Source organism: Puma concolor, chromosome C1 (genome assembly GCF_028749965.1).
Source record: "Puma concolor isolate L17-30 chromosome C1, mPumCon1.1.hap2, whole genome shotgun sequence".
Taxonomy (NCBI): Eukaryota; Metazoa; Chordata; class Mammalia; order Carnivora; family Felidae; genus Puma; species Puma concolor.
The window spans coordinates 41,178,834-41,204,113 of record NC_141674.1 but is presented as its reverse complement, the minus strand read 5'-3'; the positions used below and the strand labels follow the sequence as shown (position 1 = coordinate 41,204,113).

Sequence of the window (25,280 nt, the reverse complement as noted above, 5' to 3'; positions counted from 1 at the left end):
CTAAAATTAGTCTGACCAAATACAGACTTTCTACATCCTCTAGTCAGGTCAGTTGCTGCAGCTTCTACATAGGTGGTTCCTACTTTCTTAAGTTATTTTTTAATGTTTTTATTTTTGAGAGAGAGTACTAGTGAGGGATGGGTAGAGAGAGAGGGAGACACAAAATCCAAACCAGGCTCCAGGCTCCAAGCTGTCAGCACAGAGCCCGACGTGGGGCTCGAACCCACAAACTATGAGATCATGACCTGAGCCAAAGTCGGACGCTCAACTGACTGAACCACTCAGGCGCCCCCCGCCTCTGCGCCCCCCCACCCGTGGTTCCTACTTTCTAATGCCATTATTCGATAGCATATATCCCTAATATACAAGTATCCCTAATGCCTGCTTTCTAATTGTTCATATGTTGTTTCATGTAACACACCCTAACATAAGAAAGAAGAAAACTTACAGTTTTCTTACAATGATCCTTTTTAGACACAGATACAGAGAGTGTCCTGTATCTCAATGTTAAGACTATATGGAATACATAGTGAGATGCTGGTATTTGTCCATTAGACTACTAAGATTGTCCCAAATGTCAGCTCCTACAAGTCTGAAAATGAAAAATTAGGTTTAATCTTTAGATTCTTTCTCAAGCTCAATTCCATGGATCAGATCATGAGGAAAGTTAACTAGTAAGAGAAATGGGAGATTAGCAGAACATAGAATACAGGGTGCATAAGTCCTCTTAGTAATGCACCTCAAAAAAACAAAACAAAAAAAACAAAAAAACAAAGATTCCTAACCTGACCTCAATAGTACAAATATAAATAAACAGAGGTTAGGATTACTAGATTAATCTTAGAAACCAAATGTGAAGTTGTTCTCAGCAAGGTTATCCAGCTATGTAAACAGAGATGACCAGCTATTTACAAATTATTTTCCAACTGAAGCTGACAGCACACTCCTTTTTTTTTTTTTTTTTTTTTTTTTTTTTTTTTTTTTTACAATTTTGACATGAGAAACACACCCCACCATCTCCTCTACATTTACCACCATCAGGAATCAAGAAATTCACCCTGGAATATCAATAACATAAATTTGCAGGTGAATAATACAGACAACAGAATTAATGGATTTTAAAAATTAGAGTTCTGAAGACTGTGGCAACATGAAAAATGCTTATAAACTGACATTAAAAGTAAAAGGATGCAGGGGTGCCTGGGTGGCTCAGTCAGTTGAGTGTCTGACTTCAGCCCAGGTCACGATGCCACGCTTCGTGGGTTCGAGCCTTGCGTCGGGCTCTGTGCTGACAGCTCGGAGCCTGGAGCCTGCTTTGGATTCTGTGTCTCCCTCTCTCTCTGCCCCTCTCCCACTTTGTCTGTCTCCCAAAAAATAAACATTTTTTTAAAAATTTAAAAAAAAAAGTAAAAGGATGCAAAAATATTTAAGTGCTATTATGCATACATTTCAAAATAATTATATTTGAAAAAAATCATAGACATGCCCATTGAAATGTTAACTATGGTTGCATTACAGTATTGAAAATATGAGTTAATTTTTATTTCTATGTAATTCTATTTAATTTGCAATTATAAGAAGAAAAAAACTTGGTATCACTAATAGCTAAGTAAAAAAGTAAAAAAGTAAAAAAAGTTGGTATCACTAAGTAAATAGCTAATTTTAAAAGTTAGAAATTCTCATTTGTAAGCTGAAAAGACAATGAAGGCAACATAGAGACAACTCACAAGGTACATTTAATTCTGCTAAGAATATGGTATACACAGATGAGTCTAATTCTTTTTTTTGAGCCTAAATCTACTTTTTAAAAATTGAGATGAATTCACAGAACATAAAATTAACTAACTTAAAGAGAACATTCAGTGGTTTTTGGTACATTCACAATGTTGTGTAACCACTACCTCTATCTACTTCAACAATACTTTAATCCCTCACAAATAAAAACTTTGTACCCATTAGGTAGTTACCACCCATTCCCCTTTCTCCCCAGCCTCTGGCCACCATCTGTTTCTATGGACTTGCCAATTCCAGATATTTCATATAAATGGAATCACAGAATGTGACTTTTTGTGTCTGGCTTCTTTCACTTAGCATAATGTATTCAAGGTTCATCATCAGTTGTAGACTGTATTAACTTCATTTTTAAGATATAAATAGTAAATCAATCATATAGATTTACTTACATATATATGATATATATTATATATCATATATCGAATATATATTATATATCACATATATTATATGATATATATTATATATGATAATATATATTATATATGATATATATCATTATATATTATATATGTTATATATGATATATCAAATATATCATATGTATCATATATAATATATATGAATGATATATATATCACATATATATCATATATATATATATGTAAATTGCAGTGTCTTTTGAGAGTTCCCTGAACGCACGGTATGACTATTAGCTAAACAGCATTTAGTTTCAACAATGCAATTTTGAATGCAAAAGGTATACTACAAATCAGTGGAAATTAACTTTGTTTTTTACATTTAAAGTATAAAACTACAAAAGAAAAACAATTAACAAACTTCAAGGTATCTTTTTAAAGTACATAAGCCACTCTTGGTTTAGAATTATGTAATGAAATGCAATTACAGAACATGCTGTGTACCATAAGTCAAGAAAATCTGGCTCAGTCTGGTGTTCTAAAAGAGCTGTGTGACCTTGTCACATCTATTCAAATTTCCAAAAGTAGAGGATAAATATTCTTAAATATTTGGCCTTTATATTAAACTGCAGGCACTGAGGAATCAAGCAAGAGTATAACATAAAGGCTATTATTTTGGCAGTGGTAGACAATATATATTGAAGAAGGCAATGAAAGAACGCAGAACAGAAATTTGATATAACATAACAGAGGTTATTAAATTCCTTGAAATCGCATGCAAAATTCTGTGCATCTTTCTACAAAGAGGATTTGTGGTTTACAATTTCTCAAGAGTTATTAAACAAATAAAGGGTTAAGAAACACTTACATGGGGGGGGGGCACGTGGATGGCTCAGCAGGTTGGGCGTCCAACTTTGGCTCAGGTCATGATCTCACGGTTCGTGGGTTCAAGCCCCATGTCAGGCTCTGTGCTGACAGCTCAGAGCCTGGAGCCTGTTTTGGATTCTGTGTCTCCCTCTCTCTCTGCCCCTCCCCTGTTTGCTCTCTGTCCCTAGCACAACTATGACTTTGTACTGTTAAATGTTTTTCTTACACTTGGTCCATGGTATCTACCAGTGCAAGTGATATCACACACACACTGAAGCTGATGAAAAAATAACCACTTTGAAGGTGCCTTCAGTCACTCTGGAAACAAACTGTTAAGTTAGGTTTAGTCAATGTTTCTATTTAAGATAAACATTACAAGTTATATAACTGATATATATATAAAATTACAAGTTATATAACTGATGATGTATAAATATTATATATATTATAAATTATAAATGAAAACTGAGATTCTTCAGAAATTCGGCAGTAATGTCTTCTTACAGCTTCTAAACCCAAAACAGTTTTTGCTCTCCAGATGGGCTAGATCCATTTAATATTGAATAGAGAGTTCCAATTTGAGGCTACCAAAAGTAGTCCTACTTCTCTATTAAAAGGTGACTTCTGAAAGTGACTTTCAATTGACAAATTATGCAGTTTCAGGAAGTTTCCTGGCTGCTGTTTCCAACTCTGGTCCAGTGACTCCTCACCTTCATGGACCAGATCAGATTTCCTTAAGTGAATTCCTGTTCATTTGACCAAGTAAAAATCTCCACATATCAACTCTTGACCCTAAATATTCCATTTCTATCTAATGGTCCCAAAATGGAACACCTCACTCTTTACAATCAGATCATTCAGGCCCCTTTAGATGTCCCAGAGTCAAACCTACACCCCTGCCCACGTGTGCACCTATCTCCAGTTAAAAGTCTTCCATCTTGTTAAAGTAGAGGCACTATCAAAAGTACAATAACAACCTAGAGGCACCTGGGTGGCTCAGTCAGTTAAGCATCCAACTTCAGCTCAAGTCATGATCTCACAGTTGGTGGGTTCAAGCCCCGGGCTGAGCTCTAGGCTGACAGCTTGGGGCCTGGACCCTGTTTTGGATTGTGTCTCCCTCTCTCTCTCTCTGCCCCTCCCCCATTCACATTCAATCTCAAAAATAAACATTAAAAATTTTTTAAATAAAAAAAGTACAATAACCTAAATGTCCATCAAATAGGGAACTGGTTAAATAACATTACATACAATTAGTACTATTTAGCCCTAAGGAAGAATAAAGCTTTTCATATACTGACAGGTGACAGGTGAAAAAAGGCAAGGTGCAGAATTGTGTGTATAGTGGGCTTTTTGTGTAAATGGGTGAGGAAGGACTATCTGTATTTGCTTGTATGTGTATAAAATCTCTTGGATCCACAAAAACATTAACATTAGTTGCCTATGGGATACGGAACTGAGTGGCTACAAAAGAGAAATAAGATGTTTCATCTATATGTTTATAGAATGACTACATGAATGTATCAATTATTAAAACAATAATTATAAATTTTAATCATAAAAACAGGTCAATCCTGTTACCTTTAGGTGGATTCTGTTTCCACCTTCGAGAAAACTTATACTGTAGATTTTTGCTGCTTTTCCTATTCAGCCTCTTCTTTTCACTGGATCCTTCCTATCAGCTTATAAACGTGATCAAGTCTTTTTTTTTTTTAAACGCTTATTTATTATTGAGAGACAGAGAGAGACAGAGCATGAGCATGGGAGGGGCAGAGAGAGGGAGAGACACAGAATCTGATGCAGGCTGCAGGCACAGCTGTCAGCACAGAGCCCAATGCTTAACCGATTGAGCCACCCAGGTGCCCCTAAACATGATCAAGTGTTTCTCATTAAAACAAACTCTTCCACCTTCAATTTTACATCCCATTATTGTCCTATTCCCATACCCCTTTGCAACCAGTCTTCTCCCAAAGTAACCCATTCTTGATGTTTCTATAGCTGACCTCTTGGATACATTCTTTTCATATAATCCATTACTAAATTGTTTGTTTCTTAAATATCAACACAATTCATTCATAACTCTTCATCCCTATTGCCAACACCCTAGGCAACAATATTAGCTAATGCAGTGGCTTCCTAGTCTTCCCTTGTCTACTACCCCCTTCCTATTCTCAGACATCTTTCAAATGCAAATCTAATTTACATAATCACCTCACCCATAACTCCATTTAAAATTATTTAGTGGCTAGCTTTCCATTACTCTAAAGTCCCTAAGATATCCTTAAGATAATAAATATAAATGGCATGGCATAAGCAGCTTAATGACTACTCCCAGGGTATACACATGTACCCACTTCTCTAAAATGCTGTTTTACAACAGGCAAGTTTGATTTCCTAAGAGATCTTGTTTGAGATGCCAAACATACAAAATATTTTAATGTATTTCACAATCTTATCTTTTTGGCTCTACATCTTGGAATGTTTTCTGAACGGCAGGTCCTAATCTACCGTGAGTTGTAAAATCAGTGTTAGAGGTCCGAGGACTTTTAAGAAAATGAAATAGAATATACAGAATATATAGCAAGGATCAATATTGTTTTATGAAACCTGTCTCTGTTTTTATAAACCAAAGTATGGAATAAAATATACGTTTTATTGTGAGGTGCCAAAAAAAAAATGTTTGAAAGCCCATAGTCTTGTTATACTTTGAGATTATGCTGCCATTTTCCTTGTGATACATTTTTCATCTATGACTTAAGAATTGATACTTCAAGTTAATTTTCTCAACAAATTTCAGAATTTCAGCCATTTTTAAATGGCCTCATTTCATAAATGAGGTCTGAAAATTTACCTAACAGTGTTGCAACAACAAAATTTAACTGAATTCCTGTACCACACACCTATCAGAACTCTGTGGCTCAAACCCCAAAGGCTTTGCGGTTTCTGGCAGCAGTGATATGAACTCATGACCTGCAACTAGAGACGGCCTCTCAGGGATTCTTAACGGTCTTTGTGGCACAGAAACCTTTGGCAATCTGGAAAGTTATGGACCATTTCTCAGTTTTTTTGAATGAATATGTAAGATTAGCAAGAAAAAGTTATGTTTTACCTTGGAACCTGTATTACCAAGGAAAATGCAGTTCTATCCATGACCTTATAGGTATCTGTGGACCAAAGGTAAGTATTCATCAACTTAAAGATTACATTGAGCTTAAGAATTTAGATGTTGTAACAAGTCCCAGCTAATTAAAACATGTTTTAAGGGATAAATAAAAAGCATCAAGAAATAAAATATAGGGAGAGAAAATTCCAGATAATGAAAAACAGCTGGGAAGAGAAGAAGGCATATGTGAAAAATGAAACACTTTTAAGCTTACCTCAGTATTTAAGGTTCCTTCTTTTTTTTTTTTCTATTGTTCTAGTCTCATATGTATGTGGAATTCATGCTAAAATTGAGTTTATTTACTTAAACAAATTTGAGCCAAGGAAACTGTAAAATAATTTTTTTTGTAAAAAAAAGGTGCCATGGGGGCACCTGGGTGACTCAGTCAGTTAAGTGTCCGACTTTCGATTTTGGCTCAGGTCGTGATCTCATGGTTCCTGGGATTGAGTTGCACATTGGGCTCTGCACTGACAACATGTCTGCTTGGGATTCTCTCTCTCCCTATCTCTCTGTCCTTCCCCCACTCACAAAAGCAGTGTTTAAGTAAACATTTAAAATATAAATTGGGGTGCCTGGGTGGCTCAGTCAGTAAAGTGTCCAACTTTGGGTCAGGTCATGATCTCACAGTTCATGAGTTCGAGCCCTACATTGGGCTCTGTGCTGACAGCTCAGAGCCTGGAGCTTGCTTCGAGTTCTGTATCTCCTCTCTCTGCCCCTCCCCTGCTCACTCTCTGTGTCTCTATCCTTCAAAAATAAACATTGAAAAAAATTTTCTAAATAAAAAAATAAAAAGGTGCCATGTATCCAAATCCCCAAATACTTTATTAACAAATAAAAATGCTGCTTTAGTCATCAGTACTGCCTTTGGAATCTCTACTGGCAGCTGCTAGGAAATATTATGACAAGCCTGATTATCTGGTTTTCCAATACGCAGAATGAGAGGCACAGCAAGGGCAGATGCATTAACATGAGATGAAGAACCATCTGATAGTGGGAACAGAAAATGAGGAAAAAAATGATAAAAAGCAGGTACAAGAATTAAAAGTAGAATAGGTTTCATCAAATAACGCAAACAGTCCTACATAATTAATTCAAGACTCTGAAGATACCCTGTTACTACTTCCTGAGTATAATAAACTAATCTTTTTAATAATTTTGAATCAGTAAGATGAGATGGAAATCTGCTCAGAAGTCAGTATTTCAGTGATTTATGTGGAAGGAGTAACAATGAAAAGGGAGGGGTGTGAAGTTTGAAAAAGGACCCAGTTGAGAGTAAGACATTGTTACCAAAGGTACTATACTAGAACAAAAAATCTTGACAAAATTGTTAAAAATGTGTAATTCTAGGAAGTTTTCTACCCAAGACTTATCTATCCAAAATAAATCCCTGTTTAAACTGGTAAATCTCACGTTAATCTAATTGCAATTGTACCTTCTACAACTGAATCCATTACATTCTGTGTGACTTTACTACCTCATTTCTTTTTTTTTTTTTTAATGTTTATTTATTTCTGAGACAGAGAGAGGCAGAGCATGAGCGGGGGAGGGGCAGAGAGAGAGGGAGACACAGAATCCGAAGCAGGCTCCAGGCTCTGAGCTGTCAGCACAGAGCCCGACGCAGGGCTCGAACTCACAGACCATGAGATCATGACCTGAGCCGAAGCCGGACGCTCAACCGACTAAGCCACCCAGGCGCTCCACTCATTTCTTTTTTAGACTTGTTTTCTGGACCTCCTTGCTCCTCTATTACTATTACCCTGAAATGACTACTTATTAGTTCCTATGGCTTCAGAGCCCTCTTAGCTCCCTTAATTCTACTACTTCCACATTTAAAAAATATCACAATGAAAGAGAAGAAACCAGGACACATGAGACAAGAAGGTAACACTAAATAAAACACATCCACACTATGCTGCAATTAGCATTAATTAATAGACAGGAGCTGGTGCCTTAATATCAACCAGTGATGAATATGCCATTTCTTATATTGATGTGGTTGAGAAAAGTTAGACAGAAAGGAGAATCACTGACAGAAAAGACATGGAAACACCAAAACACACATTGCTACCTTCAATATTACACTGAGCTGGCAGGGCTGCTTATCCTCAAATGACAAAACAGATGTTAAGCACAGGGGTATTTTTGTCAATTTAGCAGAACATTGTTGTGCTATATGAAACCTACCTTTATGAAATATTTTTAGAAGAGCCACTCCATTTTAAAGGAACCCCATTACTTCAATTATCCTTGTGAAAGCCACTTCATTCCAATATCCTATTCTCCTGACAGGTTAACTCTACTGGAAACGGACTCCCATGTTCCCATGGCCTTTGAGCCAAATCTGGCATATTACATCTATTTTCCTTTGTCATGATGTACAATTACTTCTACTGTCTAAAATTCCCATCTCAGGGTGCCTGGGTGGCTCAATCGGTTAAGCGCCTGACGTCAGCTCAGGTAACGATCTCATGGTTCATGGGTTCACGCCCCGCATTGGGCTCTCTGCTGACAGCTCGGAGCCTGGAGCCTGTTTCAGATGCTTTGTCTCCCTCTCTCTCTGCCCCTCCCCACTCACGCTCTGTGTCACTCTCAAAATGAATACACGTTAAAAAAACTTTTTTAATAAAAAATTTAAAAAAATAAAATTCCTATCTCATAGATGCCTGGCTCTACTGCTAAAGCTGTTTCTTTATCTGTAAGATGGGATATTCACTTTTATAGAATTATCATGGAAATTAAGAATTTCTAGTTTCTGGTCTGGCATGTAAGGTGCTTACAAACTACCACTCCATCCTAACAAAAGAAACTGAACAAACTGAAAAACCAACAACTCTTCTTGTATCTGTCAGGGAAGTGAGGTCACAGGGAAAACTGCTGACCCAAAAATTAGAGAGACAGACAAGTGTATACAGAAAATCAAAACTTACCAGAGCAGAAATCCATAAGCAGACCAGTGCTAGGGTAGGAAAACTTGAATTGTAACTGACAGACTGCTAGAGGTTTAGCGTGCCCAAGTCTGAGTTAGAAACTCCAGGGGTGCCCCCACCTCTTTATCTTCAAGAGCTCTACCAGGTCCACAGTAAATATCAGAGAAAAATCCCCTCATGCATCTAATAGGGGGAGGGAAAAGATCTTCTGATATACACCAGAGCATTCTTCTTAACACGGCCTGCACTCTGGAGAAACTTTTGCCAGAGTCAACCTGCAAAAGTTTTATCAGAGCCTAACCTATCTGGAAATACTCAAATCCAACTGGTTCTAGCCTACCACATGGAGGAAGGGAAGTATCCAACCTCATCTTCCTCTTGCCATCGTGTCCCACCTAAGGGTAAAGGGGATGACACTGAGAAGCACTGAGAATTGCAAATTAAAACAAACAAAACATACCACTATACACCTATTAGAATGGTAAAATCCAAAACACTGACAGTATCAAATGTGGAGCAATAGAAAATCTCACTCACTGCTGGTGGGAATACAATGTGGCACAGCCACTATAAGAAGTTTGGCAGTTTCCTACAAAAACACACATACTCTTAACCACATACAATCTAGCAACTGTGTTCCATGGTATTTACCTAAAGGAGTTGAAAACTTATGTCCACCCAAAAATGTACATGTGGATGTTCATAGCAGCTTTATTCATTCATAAGTACTATTTGGAAGTAATCAAGATGTCCTTTAGTAGGTAAAAGGATAAACTGTGGTACATCAAGAAAACAGAATACCATTCAGTGCTAAAAAGAAATGAGTTCTTAAGCCATGGATAGACACGGAGGAATTTTAATTTTATATTACTAAATGAAAGAAGACAATCTGGAAAGGCCCCATCCTCTATGATTCCAACTATATGACATCCTAGAAAAGGCAAAACTATGGTGAAAGTAAAAGGCTCAGTAGATGTCAGGGATCAGAAGGAGGGAGGGATGAATAGGTGAAGCATAGAGGATTTTTTTAGGTCAGGGAAACTGTTATGAATGATGCTCTAATGGTGGATCTATGTCATTATACCCTTGTTCAAACTCAATGTACACAAAGAGTGAACCTTAATATAAACTATGGACTTTGGATGAAAATGATGTTTCAGTGTACATTCACTTAAAAAAAAGTTCAAGTGGCCCTATCAAAATCCCAGGTGGCTTATTTACAGAAATTGACAGCTGATCCTAAAATTCATATGGAATTAAAAGGGACTAAGAATAGCCAAAACAATGTTGAATGATAAGAATAAAGTTGGAAAATTCACACTTCTGAATTCAAAACGTATTACAATTAGTGTAGTATTAGCACTAAGGATAGATATAAAAATCAATGGAACATAACTGAAGAGTCCAGAAATAAACCCCTGTATTTATGGACGATTGATTAGGGGCAGGAATGACAAGACAACAGGGGATGAATACTCTTTTCAACAAATGGTGCTGTAACAGGACAGTCACTTGCAAAAGAATAAATTTGGTCCTTCCATTCAGAAAAATTAACTCAAAATGAATCTATACCTAAAATGTGAGAACTGAAAATATAACAAAAGAGTAAATCTTTTTGACTGTTGGTCTGGCCAAACTTCTTAGACACAACATCAAAAATTCAAATGGCAAAAGAAAAAATAAATTGGACTTCAAAAAAATTAACTTTTGTGCTTCAAATAACACCACTGAGAAAGTGAAAAAACCAACAAAATGGTAGAAAACTTTTTTGCAAATCAAATATCTTACAAGGGACTGGAATATATAAAAAACTCTTGCAAGCAACTCAATAATAAAGACAACCTGATTAAAAATAGACAAAGGGGGTGTGCCTGGATGGCTCAGTTGGTGGAGCATCTGGCTCTTGATTTCAGCTTGGGTCATGGTCCCAGGGTGGTTGGATCAAGCCCCACTTAAGATTCTCTCTCTCTCTCTCTCTCTCTCTCTCCCCCCCCCGCTCCCTCTCCCCCACTTGCATTCTTTCCAAAAAAATAATAAAATTAAAGAATGAAAATAGCCAAAGAATTTGAATACTTCTCCAAAGAAGATATACAAATGCCAACAAGCACATAAAAAGATGCTCAACATTTTTTTTTTTCTAGAGAGAGTGAGTGTACGAGCAGGGAAGAGGGGCAAAGGGAGAGAGAGAATCTTAAGCAGACTTCACGCCCAGTGCAAAGCCTAATGCAGGGCTCAATCTCACTGATGTGAGCAGAAATCAAGCTGGACACTCAACCAACTGGGCCACCCAAGTACCCCAACATGCTCAACATTATTAGCCTTCAGGGAAATGCAATCAAAACCACAATGAGATACCACTTTATAGCCACTAAGATGGCTACAATAAAAGCAGACAATACGCTTTGGCAACTATGTGCAAAAATTGGAACTCTTGTGCACTGCTGGTGGGAATATAAAATGGTAAAAGTACTTTGGAAATGGTCTGGTAGTTCCTGAAAAGGTTAAACATGGAATCATGACACAGCAATTCCACTAACAGGTGTATAAAAGGAGAAATGAAAACACATTCATTTAAAACTTTTACACAGGGGCGCCTGGGTGGCTCAGTCGGTTAAGTGGCCGACTTCGGCTCAGGTCATGATCTTGTGGTCCATGAGTTCGAGCCTTGCATCGGGCTCTGTGCTGATAGCTCGGAGCCTGGATCTTGCTTCTGTTTCTGTGTCTCCCTCTCTGTCTGCCCCTCCCCCCATTTGCGCTCTGTCTCTCTCTGCCTTTCAAAAATGAATAAATGTTAAAAAAAATTTTTTAAACTTTTACACAAATGTCCATAGCAGTGTTCTAACAGCCAAAAAGTGGAAACCCAAATGTTCATTAATTGAACAATGGCTAAACAAAATGTGGTAGATTCATACAATGGAATTATTTCACAATAAAAAGGAATGAAGTCCTAATACATGCTACAACACAGATGAATCCTAAAAACTATGCTAAGTGAAAAAGGCCAGCGACAAAAGACCACATACTAGTAAGCATATTGGTATGCATTTCTCACTGGGGAAATGCAAGTTAAAACCACAATGAAAAGACTTCTACACACTTAACAAAATGTCTAAAATAAAACAGACTGATACTACCAGGTGCTGGTAAGGATGTAGAGCAAACAGAACTCTCATACATAGCTGATAGGAGTGTAAATTGATAAACCACTTTGGAAAACTACTTGTCGATTTATTCTGAAATGCATCGACAAATAAGATGGATTGATAGGTGAGATGGATATGCGTTAAAACAAATAGCAAAATGCACAGAATCTAAGTCATAGGAATATGCGTGTTCAAACAATTCTGTCAACTTCTTTATTTTTTAAAAATTCTGTAATAAAACGCTGTGGGAAAGACTATATACCCAAAATAAAATAGTATGTACATTATGTACATAAAAAGAATGGTCACAGCAGATTTATATAGTCAAAAGCTAACAGAACCCAAATATACATCAATAGAATGGATTGAAAAAATGTAGATTTATACAGCTGAATACAGCACTGAAAATTATAAACTACTGGGGCGCCTGGGTGGCGCAGTCAGTTAAGCGTCCGACTTCAGCCAGGTCACGATCTCGCGGTCCGTGAGTTCGAGCCCCGCATCAGGCTCTGGGCTGATGGCTCAGAGCCTGGAGCCTGTTTCCGATTCTGTGTCTCCCTCTCTCTCTGCTCCTCCCCCGTTCATGCTCTGTCTCTCTCTGTCCCAAAAATAAATAAAAAACGTTGAAAAAAAAAAAAAAAAAGAAAATTATAAACTACTGCTACATAAATAACATAAATGAATTTTATGTTATTCATATATTGAATGTTGAATGAACTATTATTTTATTTAAGTTCAAAACTAGGCAAAACGAATATGGTGATAAGGTCAGAACAGCAGCTATCAGGCGCCTGGGTGGCTCAGTTGGTTAAGCATCTAACTCTTAATTTTGGCTCAGGTCATGATCTCAGTTCATTAGCTGGAGCCCCGCATCAGGCTCTGTGCTGACACTGCAGGGTTTGCTTGGGATTCTCATTCCCATTCTCTGCCCCTCCCCTGCTAATACTCTGCCTCAAAATAAATAAGCTTTAAAAGAAAAAATAGCAGTTATCTTTGGCAAAGGGGTACTGACTGTTGGAGGAAATATGAGTATAATCTTTTGGGATTAGAAACAGGCTATACATCTTGATGGTGGTTATAACATGTAGAAGTTCACTGGACTATACAGTTTAAGATACTATTAGTTATGTTAAAGATAACTCTCTCAAAATAAATAAACTTAAAAAAATAGTGGTTGTCTTTGGCAAAGGGATATTGACTGTTGGAGGAGGTATGAGGGAGACTTCTCGGGTTAGAAACAGGCTATGTATCTTGATGGTGGTTATAACATGCAAAAATTCACCGGGCTATATAGTTAAGATACTATTAGTTATATACTGTTAAAGATATACTCTTCAGTGTACATAATAAATAAAAAAATTTATTTACACACGTATATTATTACTTTAATGTAACACAATTATACAACTCTCTCTAAATTCATGTTCACCACCTACTGATTACTCTTTTGGCTCCAAGATCCCCCACTCATATTTTATTCAGGGCAACTCTTTTGTTTTTATTCCATATCTTACACCAATGTTCATGTAAGACTTCACCTGAAATCTTCAGAAGCTAAAAAGTAAATTTGTGATTCACTGCTGTATCACAAAATTGATCCCCCAACTTCCAAAGTCTACATCAATTTAATACTTCATTCAGTATATACTGTTTCATCAGACTAACAAATGCTTCCTGTACATCCATTAATCTCATCCCCTTAACTAAAATAAAATGGTAGCTCCTTAGGGGTAAAGGGCTCATTTTCCTTTCCCCTTGGGCGTAACATAAACTTGCTGACTGATTTAAAAAAAAAAAAAAAGACTGTTATGGAGTGTCCTGGTTTTTATCTTTAAAGCCTTACTTATTCGGTTTATGATAAACTGCTTTTCCCCCCACAAATATAAGAATTAAATTGTTGGGGTGCCTGGGTGGTTCAATTGGTTAAGCATCAACTTTTGATTTAAGCTCAGGTCATGAGGTCATGGTTTGTGAGTTTGAGCCCCGTGCTTACAGCATGGAGCCTCCCTCTCTGCTCCCACTCCAAAAATAAAAAAAAAAAAAATTTAAAAGAAATTTTTATACAAAATTACATGGAATTAAAAGAAATGTTTTTAATGTTTATTTTTGAGAGAGAGAGAGAGAGAGAGACAGAGTACCAGTGGGGGAGGGGTAGAGAGGGAGACAGAATCCAAAGCAGGCTCCAGGCTCTGAGCTGTTAGCACAGAGCCCCACACAGAGCTCAAACTCACGAACCACGAGATCATGACCTGAGCCAAAGTCAGACACTTAACCGACTGAGCCACCCATGGGCCTCCATTACATGTAATTTTAACTAGCTGGGCCAGTTATACAAGTTTCACTCTTCTTAAAACCATTCAGTTTTGTAAGAATTCAGAAAAGTTTTAATAAATTTAGAAACAAATATATCTGCAGGATTGCTTTCTTCGTTCCCACAATTTCATATCCCTTAGTTACTTTAAGATATGCTCTCTGGGTTAAGTAACAAGATAATTACTCAACTGGCCTCTGGGAGCACACTCCATGTTGGCTATTTAATTAAAAGATACGTATATATGCATTCATATTAAATTGAACTCAAAAGTATTACTGATCAGTTAAAATAAGGAACTCTAAGACTCAAAAGGAACATATCATAAAGCCAAGTTGAATATCAGAATCAAAAGGCCAGGCAGATTATCCAAGAGCAGAATATATTTAGTTCTCTGTTATCGCTTTACTTTTCAATTGCATGTAGCAATCTCTTTTGCCATTAAAAACACATACTTTGGCTATTAGCCAGTTTTGCCTTCTCTTTCACTCATATTTCCACTCTTAGTCTTTATTATCTCTACCACTTCATTTATATACCAATTGCAAAGATCCTGAATTCTGAGCATGTTAACTATCATAAATATTTGTTATATTCAGTATTAAAAGTTACTGGAAAGGAATCAACTTCTAAAAATTTGTTACAGCCTATTTAATAGCCTATTTGAATACAGGAGAGAAAAAGATCATCCCTAACTCTTTGCTTGAAGGAAGGTTATACACAGAAGATAATTATATTCAGAAATGGCTGGAGGCAAGATGACAAATATAACATCTAATTCTAATTGTATTTACAATTATCTTCCTTTCATTCCCCTCCTCATTTACAGAATTTAACTTGGCTAAGACATAGTAAAGACAGAAGACAAAAGAGAAAAAGTGGCACAAGTTGAAGGGAGAACTTATACTAGTCATTCTGTGACACTTTTTCTATTTAGAAGCCAAATAAAATTAAGATCTTTAAAAAGAAGACTCTCATTCTACCTAAAGTATTATACTAAGATTTTAATAATTGAAATTTTACAAAATATGGATGTTTCTAGAAAGTATTAACTCAATATTTTAAGGAAGTCAACTTCTCAGATCTTATGGACAAGTAACTCATTACCCCTATCTTCTCAAGTTACCCTATAATTAGCTCTAGAATTAAACTGTGACATGTAAACTGTCCTACTCTTAAAGGTAGGTACATTCTTAATGGCAAAGAATCAGCCTTAATTAAAGAACACCCAGAATGGGTTTCAGGCATAAACAAATAAACAAAACCCTTGCAACAATGGTAACAAATAAGCAGTGTCTTTAAAAACAAAAAACAAAAAACAAACAAACAAACCAAGGCAAGCTAAACCACCAGAACACAAACCAATCTCAAATGAAAAAGTTCATATACTTTATAAATTAGAAGTGACAGAACAAAAATGTATACAGATAAAACAGATAATGTGGTAGACACAAACAGCAGAATCCTTTAAAGTACAAAGGCCAAAGGCACAGGATTCTGGAACAATTCATATAGAAGCAAACAACCATAAAACTTCCCACTTAACAGAAAAATCCAGTAACTGATTTTCACATTTATTCAAGTATTTGAGTGCCTGCTATGTGAAAAGCACAGCTCTAGGAATGCAAAGATGAATCAGAGTTGTAGTCTCACAGAAGAGGTATGACACTGTTATAAATAAAATCAAATAGGAAGGGTAAAGTGTCCTAATAGTGGTAAAGTACTAAAGGAGTTCAGAGTAAGATGTTATTCAAATTGGGGAAATCAGAAAAGGATTCATGGCATTTGAGCTGGACCCTGAAAACTAGAATTTATACCAGGAACAATTAAGGAAGAGAATTCTGGGCAATGGGAACCGAAGAGCGACAGCAAGAAAGCAGAACGCATATACAGAATATAGCAAACTTTTCAGGCTGACTCAAGTAGAAGTTGTATGCAAGACCACAAAAAGCTGGAAAAGTATGTTAGGAGCCAGATCATGACTTTGATTGCTAATACAGAGATCTTCAGTAGTAAGTCATGAAGAATCATTATGGATTAAGAGGCAAGGGATCTGATCTAGATAGGTTTATCAAGCATTGAAGAATGAAATGAATGGGGAAGAGAGGAGACCATTAGAGGACCTCAATCATGATGCTAACAGTATAAAAGGGGAAAGGCACAGTTCTAAGTTAGGCACTAGGTATCTACAATGTGTACAATGCCATTCCACTCCACTGAGAAATTTTTAAAATCTTAACACATCATTCTCATTTTTAAAGTAACTAATTTGGAAAAATAATCATTGTTAAAGCACTAAGAACTAATCAAGCAATACATGATTTCCAGATAAATATTATGAACAAAAATACTACAAACAAAAATGGTCAGGGAAGGCTGTGTCAAAGAGATTGGAGCTGATCTGCACTTTAAGGAAAAGAAAACTTTAAGAGGGGAGGGATAAAATATCACACAAAGTAATTTTTTTTTAAGTCAAATAATAAGATGAAGATGTGTGAAATACAAATTGAGGTAATTTCCACCAAAGAGTCAGAGAAAATGTAATACATAAAAAAAATCTTCAAATACCTAAATTTAACTTCACATTGTTACCAGAAAAACAAGGTATTAATTTTATTACAGGTATTAATTTATTACAAGGTATTAATTTTAATACTTAAAAATAAATGCAGTTATTTCATTATATTCTAGATTTTTAAAGAAGATGGGTTACTTTTAATGAGTTCCAAACAAATCTAAGCCTTTTGTTTTTTTTTAAGTATCTTGAAGAAAGCTTTATTCAGTCACAATTTGAAATATCCAAAATGTTGGGGCACCTGGGTGGCTCGGTCGGTTGAGGATTTCAGCTCATGTCATGATCTCACAGTTCATGGGTTGGAGCCCCATATCAGGCTCTGTGCTGACAGTTCAGAGCCTGGAGCTTGCTTTGGATTCTGTGTCTCCCTCTGTCTGCCCCTCCCCCACTCAGACTCACTCACTCTCACTCTCAAAAATAAATATTAAAAAAAATTGAAATATCCAAAATGTTGTTATTCATGAAAGAAGTTCCTTAAAACACAATATAATCTGTTAACTTATTTTACACGTAGGTGACAATCAGGCTTGGAACTCAGATCCATCTGACTCCAAATTCAGAGCTACAATTGCACTCACTGCTGTATTAACAATAATGTATTTTCTTCTGATATTAAAATCCCAAATGAATTAAAGTATACGACAGGATGATGAGATCAGTAAATCCCAAACTAACCACTGCAAAACTGAGGTACCAATCTTTATATAAATATATACACAGTATTAAGATAGAAATACTGTAAAGCAGCTTTTGTTGTTGCTCTATGAATATTAAGCTTTTTAACAAAGTGCTACTCCTGAATTATCCTATGATAAATGGAGGGAGGTCTTAAACCTGTTCATATATACCTTTCAGTATTGGGCTACCAGCTGACCTTTCCTCTTATGGACCTTCATACCCCAGCCTTTCATGATTTATCTTCCCTCTCACAACCGTTCTAAGACTGTCTTTGATTGGCAGATTTCCTTTGTATTCTTTTTAAAGATTCAGGAAGGAGAGAGTATAGGGTGTGCCCAATTTCTTTGTTTTTACCTTATAATTCAAGAAAAGCTCTAACCTCTTCCCTCCCATTTCTTTAAGGACAAGAATTCAAATAGTTTCTGATAAAAAAACATTTTGTTATAGAATACAGTGGGGAAAAAAACCCTAAATAATTTTATAATTATTTTAAACCAATTACTATATTTAATATTACTGAAATTTTATTTTTAGGATTGCTTGAAAATGATCCATAATAAAAGAATGAAGGCACTAGGAATATGCATAATTCCTACAAGACATTAAACTGCATTGGCCTCAAAATATATTAATTCATTTAAAACAAATCCATTCTGGGCGCCTGGGTGGTTCAGTAGGTTAAGTCGACTGATCTCATTGAGTTCAAGCCTTGCGTTGGGTTCTGTGCTGTCAGTTCACAACCTGGAGTTTGCTTTGGATTCTGTGTCTCCCTCTCTCTCTGCCCCTCCCCCACTCACGCTCTCTCAAAAAATGAATAAATTAAAAAAAAAATCCACTCATTCAACCAATAATTGAGGGCCTAATGTATGCCAGTTACTGTTACTTTCCTTAAGAAGCTTAGCCCTAGTGGGAGAAGACAGATAATAAGCAATACACATAGTTAAGACAGTGTGTTAGAGAGTGATAAACACTATGGGGAAAAAAATAGAACAGGGTAAGGGAGAATTCCAGGGTGTTGGGGTAGGTTGTAATTTTAACTTAAGGTGTTCAGAGAGGGTTTATGAAGGTGTCATTTAAGTGAAGACTTGAAGGAAGTGAGGGAGTCAGCCACAGTAATACCTGGGGAAGAGTACTCCAGGCATAAAAACAACCAAGGAATACACACGTCTTGGGAGTATCCTAGAAACAAGCAGTCCAGAGAAGGTAAAAGAGAAGCCAGCAGGGGAGGAATAGTAAGAGAGGCATCAAGAGATATATGTGGGGGTATAAAGATTATGTAGGGTTTATGGGACACTACGGAATTTGGCTTTTACTGTGAATGAAATGGTGATCCACAGAAGGTTGAGTCGAGTGACAAGATCTGTTTTACCAGAATCACTCTGGCTGCTGGGTTAAGAACAGACTATAGGGAAGACAAAGGTGAATGCAGGGAGACCAGTTAGGAGGATACTAAACAAATCCAGGAAAGAAACAGGTACTTCCTATAAACTTATCATAATGGTATAGTATTTACTTTTTAAACATAAATAAAATAAATCAGATACTGCTAATAGGAAATAAGTGGAACTGAGAAGTTTAGTATATAAAGTTCTTGGCATACATGAATCTCATGCACTACAAACACAAAGGACATCTCTTAAACTACCAACTACAGAAAAATACTAAGTGTGCTCCCTTACAACCAGCTATTGCCTTTCTGAATTTTAAAAAATCCTACTGCAGTTAAGACCTTTTTTTTAATGTTTATTTTGAGAGAGAGAGAGAGAGGTCACGCCCAAGGGGCAGAGAGAGAATCCCAAGTAGGCTCTGCACTTTCAGTGCAGAGTCCAAGGTGGGGCTTGATCCCATAAACCATGAGGTGACCTGAGCTGAAATTAAGAGTCTGGACACTTAACCAGCTGAGCCACCCAGGTGTCCCTGAGACTATTCTTTAAAGAAATAAGCTAATAACTCCTGTAGCTCTGTTAATTATATACTATTTTTGAAGAAAAAAATGTTACTTCTGTCTACTGAATGTATAAATCATTGCCCTTGGACTTGTGTTTCTTAGATCATCTAAATAAATCATTACTAAAAATCTTATTTCCTTTGGGAGGGGAAAAAGTTTTTTCTACAAGTTTTTTTTATGCTCCCATCTTTTAAAGAAATTATTTTCTTTCAATTGATACCAAACTGGCTTATCAGTATGTGCGTCATTCACTTCAGGAAAGGGCAACCACAAAAACTCCCAGTCACAAATAACATGTTTCAAAAAATGTTCCTTCATGACACCAAAAAACTTCTCATTATCATCTATTCCTCCTGGAAAAGGCAAATACAATTCCCATAAATTCCACAGAAGTTATCCATAACACTGTATTATGATAAGGATGAGAAAAAGGGCAGTTAAGTCAAGACAGTAAATTTGTCTGGAAAGGGATTAGGGAGCATGGAAAGAGATTTTGAAATAAAAATCATACCTCAAAAAAATTTGCTCATGAGACTGAAATAAGCATACTGTCCTATAGTATTTGAGGGAAATGAGGAGTGAAATCTTTAAAGAATCACAAAGATTAAGACTTCCCTGTGACAATGTTTGGAAGAAACAGGTGTATGAACTTATAAAACACACAGTACTGAATTCAAATTCATTAATTCATTCAACATAAGTGCTTCTTAAGTGCCAGTAATTTCACAAAGCATTGAGGACACAGTCCTTGTTCTCAAGGGCTTATAGTCTTCACTTACCTCAAACTACTGAGTATTATGAACCAGATGCTGGGGAAATAACAGATGCAGGGTCCCCACCTGCATGCAATTTACACTAGGTAAGGAGGGAAATGCCTTTAGGATGAAACATTCATGTACTAAACAAGGATATTAACACCCAAGTGTTATGTGCTGCTTATGGAATAGAGGGTCTGAAAGAGGGAAACAAGGGAGTAATGGATTCACAGAGGAAGGGAGGGGAATGCAGAGACTGGACAGAGGTAACAGGAGAGCTGAGTCCTTAAAGAGGATTAGATGTTCACCTGGCCGACCTTGGGGGAAGGGATACTAGCAAAGGGAGCAACTGGAGCAAAGGCAGAGAGAGAGGTGAACAGGATGATGTATTAGGTAGGCCTGGAATACAGAAAAGTGAGAGATAAGTCATGGAGGCTTCTGTATGTCACAATTTTAAGACTGGACTTTACTGGTGTATATGAAAGCCCCTGTGGGTTTTATTTGGAAAACCAGCATATGTGATCAGGTTTTTCTGGTGTGATGAGACACTGGTTTACACAGGAATGAAAAAAGAACAACACTAGATAATGATGTCACCACATGAAACAACAAAGGAGACTGCCCAGTTAGAAAACTAAATCTCCTTCAAGAAAAAAAATTAAGCCACTTAACTATCCAAGGCCCTCTGGAAAAAACTTTTTAACAATTTCATTTAAAAGTGAAAAGTAGAGGAAAGGTTTTTATATATATTATGGACTATAACATCTATGTATCTATTTTGAGTTCAAGAGGTCTTAGCTTTTCATTAATTGTGTAAACAGATGGGACTGCTGATTGCTCTACAAAAAGCAATGAAACCATTCAGGAGCAAGACTTGGACACAAAGGGATTAACAGAAGGCATTTAAGTCAAGTTTAGAGGTTTCCAAAGTTCAAGATAATCAAGTTTTATTGAACCAGCGCGTTTACAAGGTGTGTCATAGGGGTGGAGCAAAAGGAGGAGGGATTAAAAATACGTATATATAAACAAGTAACTCTTAACGTTGCTGGGAATAAAACCACTTTAAGATCTTTTCTCTTGTAGCAGAAATGAACACCTACCAGATCCAATTAACAAACACACACAGGGGAAAGGGGAGGGAGGAGAAGATGAACATACAGCATAATATAAACGGGGTGGGGGGCAACCACCTATCCAGAACACATAGTCCAGCTGGCGCTGCGATGAGGAAATCATCCCCAAACCTCACAGCTCAGACTCCACGATTTAAACATAAAAGGAGAAGGCATTCCCAAATTCACAAGCGAACCGCCAGTCACTGGCCAAGGGGATCACATACTCGGATCCCAGAACTCAAGGACAGAGAATACCATCCCCACACCGTACCTGAGGGGAGGTGAAGGATTCCCCCCAACTGGGAGTAGGGAGTAGTCACCCTCAGATCCTGGCCTAAGAGGGTCGACGCCCCTCAAGCCAGGCCTTGCCAAGACCAGGAGCAGTGACAGTCCCGAAGTCCCCTCAATCTCTGCCCGGAGCTGCCTCTACTCCACGCACCCCCTCCTCCCCAACACACACCCTCCCCTACCTGATATGGCGGCGGCGGCTCCTGATCCGGCTCCGTTCCCTCGCCAAAACTAGCCCGGTCGGACTGAGACTCGTGAAGCAGGGAGATGTCATCCGACGTGGGGGATTTGAGGCAGTTCCCCATCTTCCGGAGCTAAGATGTGTGATCTGGGGGAGGAAGAAAGCAGTGGCGGGGTCGTTCGCAAGCTCCGCGGTCAGCCTCGGTCAGCGAGGTGGGGTCGGACGGCAGGCCAGGGCTCAGGCGGCGGCGGCTCCCCCGCCCCCCGGTGCCGCCGAAGGGCCGCTCATGCCAGCCCCCGGGAGTGGGGGCTCAAGGCTGGGCCGCGGGCTCCGCTGGGGTCGCGGCGGTTGCCTCCTGCGAGGCGGCAATGGGGGGGGGGGGGGGCGGGGAGACGAAACACTTCCCCACCCCGCCCCCCCGCGGGGCGGCGGCGGCCACGGAGCTGCTGGGCCTAATCCAGGTCAGGAGGGGGGGGCGCGGCCGTCTCGGCTGCCTCAGCTGCTGCCTCAGCTGCTGCTGCCCCTGCCGACGCCGGAGCCGCGGCCGCGGGCCTCATCCTACTCCGCCTCAAAGCGGCGGCGGCGCCCAGAACGAGGCCAGCTGCGGTTCTGCGTCATGCCGCCGTGCGTGCTCTGATCCCGCCCCCGGCGCCGGGAGCCGTGGGCGGCTCCCGCTGCGCGGCCGCGCCCCCCTCCCCGCCTCCCTCAGCTGTTCTCTGGGCTGCGTCAGTGTCTGCTTCTCTGACAGTTGGCCTGAAACCTGACTCAGAAACCTCCTGCCAGTCTCCCATGTCTCCCCACATCCACTTCTCCCTCCCCGCTTGTCTCAGTTCTTACCTGTGCACTGTTTTGACAGTCTTCTCACCTCCTTCTGCCAAGTGATCTATTTATAAACCCTTATCCGAATGTGTCACTCCCATGGTTAAAATGTTAAATGGCTTTTTCCCCTTTATCCCTTCAGAATAAAGTCCAAGCTCACTAGTGAACCAATCCACTATTTTCACAATTGGATAATTTTTTAAGAGTATAAATTCGATCATGTCATTCATTTAAAACCTTCAATGGCTTCGTGAAACTGTTGTGAGTGCTATGACTATTCTTAAATGGTTTACAAATCTGACTACTTCCCCAATCTCATTAGCAGCATTGTCCGCTCAAATACTCTAAACTCCAGGATGTCTAGATAAAAACTTAGAAGACTGTTTCCACTGGCTGAGGCCTTTACCCATATTATTTCCCTGACTTATCATTTCTCCCTCACTCCTGACCTTCTACCTCCCGTCAGGCTAACCATTATTCCCACTTGTCCTTCCTAAACTCAACTTTGTTTTGCCTAACCCTTCAGTCTGGGTTAGTCGCCTTCTCTGTGCTCTCAGTCCCTAAGCCTTTCCCTGTCACAGCCTGATCAAGCTGAATCATCTGTCCCTCCTCTGTGCAGGGCCTGGCACATTGCCTAAGGTAGAGTAGGCCCTCTTCATGGTTGAATGAACAAAAAGCCCAAGAAGCAATGTGTGCAAAGGAAGGAAACAAGAAAGATGAGAATGCTCCCAGAAAGCAAGAAGTGGGTCTTGACTCCCTTTCTTTTATTCACCATTTACTGATTCCCCCCACCCCTCACCAGACCCTGTGTAGGCACTAGGGAAACTGATTTATCAGACCTGGCTTGTCCCTAATGGAGCCCAGAGTCCTCCTGGGAAGACAAACAGATGAGTCCTTCTACCTCCCCCAACCAAAGGTTTTTAGAGAGCCCTAAGGAGAGTGATTAGACCATTTGGGTGAGGATCAGAAAGGATTCTTGGAGGTAGGACTCTGTTAAACTGGTATGGGCCTGAGTGCTCTGACTTTGAAGTCCCTATTCTACAAAATTACTTACTTAAATGTACTCATATCCCATATTAAATATAACCTTTTTTCTGCATTCTCTCTTCTTCAAGACCTGCCTTGCTTCCTGTTAATAGCTCCCCCCTAAATATGGTATCCCTATGGTATCCCTATTGCCACATTTGTATCAGAATCTTTTCACACATCCCCACGAATTATTATTGCTCTAGCTTGAAAAGTGAAATCATTGGATCCCTTGCAAGAAAAATTTCAAGCATTTGCCTCTTCTCACCCCACCCCCCACTATTGCCATTTTCCTAGTCTCCTCTGAACTATCGAAATAGGTTCTTAATGAAGCCCTTGCTTCTGCACCATCGATCCATCCTCCACACTACTGCCATGAAAAATGTGACCAGAGAGCATTCATAGACTTGTGGTTCAGAAATTTATCATGGCATTAAGGCCTTGTAGCATTTGGTCCCATTTTTATGTCCCCTATGACTCCAATTCCAACCCGGCATCCTACACTCCAGCCATCTGCACACTACTTGCTATGCCCTCAATTCTCACTATGCTTCTCCACCTCTGACCTTTTGCCATGCTCTTTCCTTCTGTTGAATCCAGGTACCTTTTAAGACCCTCAATAAAAACTACTTTCTTCATGTAGCTGTCCCTGATTTCACTTAGTTGGAACATATATAATGATAGAAAATAGATGGGATCTATTATTGTATTATATTGTGTATAATTATTTTAACACAATTTTAAATATATAGTCATAACTGACATGTATTAGCCTGAGCCAGATATGTAAGAGCCCAGAAAGGTGTATATTGGTGTTCCTGTTTTGTAAGAATAGAAACATGGTTTCACATGGCTCTTCAGGGCTAGCGCCAGGATTTGAATCATATACCAGTTGCCTTTGTTAGATTTTGGGAAAAGACTACAACTTTTTTCATCCTGGTATTCCTCAGTTTGTACAATCAAGGGAATGGGGGAAAACATCTCGAATGCCTTTGGCATCCACATGTAAGGAAGTAGTTGATCAATGATATTCCTAACCCAGCTTTAGAAAGGAGCCCATGGAAAGTGCCCTATAGACCAGAGTGTGACCTAATCACAAAACATAATTTAAAATTGAAAATAGTAACCAAGACTGTTACAGTGACAAAGACTCTCCTTGACCTAAGTCTAGTCAGGCTTCTCCAAAGTCCTCAAGGTCATAAACATGGGTTCTGTCCTTGGCCCACTGATTCCAGTTTTAGCAAGAATCTAGCTAAGTCAGTTTAGCCAGAACCCCCCATTCTTGTATCTGACAAACTTAGCCTGCCTTCAGCAAAAATCCTATCAAGAAGGTT

At 38.5% G+C, this 25,280-nt stretch overlaps 1 protein-coding gene across 1 annotated transcript in view; it reads right to left on the bottom strand.

Annotated features, from left to right (window-relative positions):
• The window catches only part of RNF11 (ring finger protein 11), a 40,339-nt gene extending 17,630 nt beyond the window's left edge, over positions 1-22,709 (bottom strand). The window contains exon 1 of the mRNA XM_025935374.2: positions 22,103-22,709. Coding sequence (XP_025791159.1) covers positions 22,103-22,225 — 123 coding nt within the window. The 5' untranslated portion in view covers positions 22,226-22,709. The remainder of the gene's footprint in view (positions 1-22,102) is intronic.
• Between the last annotated feature and the right edge of the window lie 2,571 nt (positions 22,710-25,280).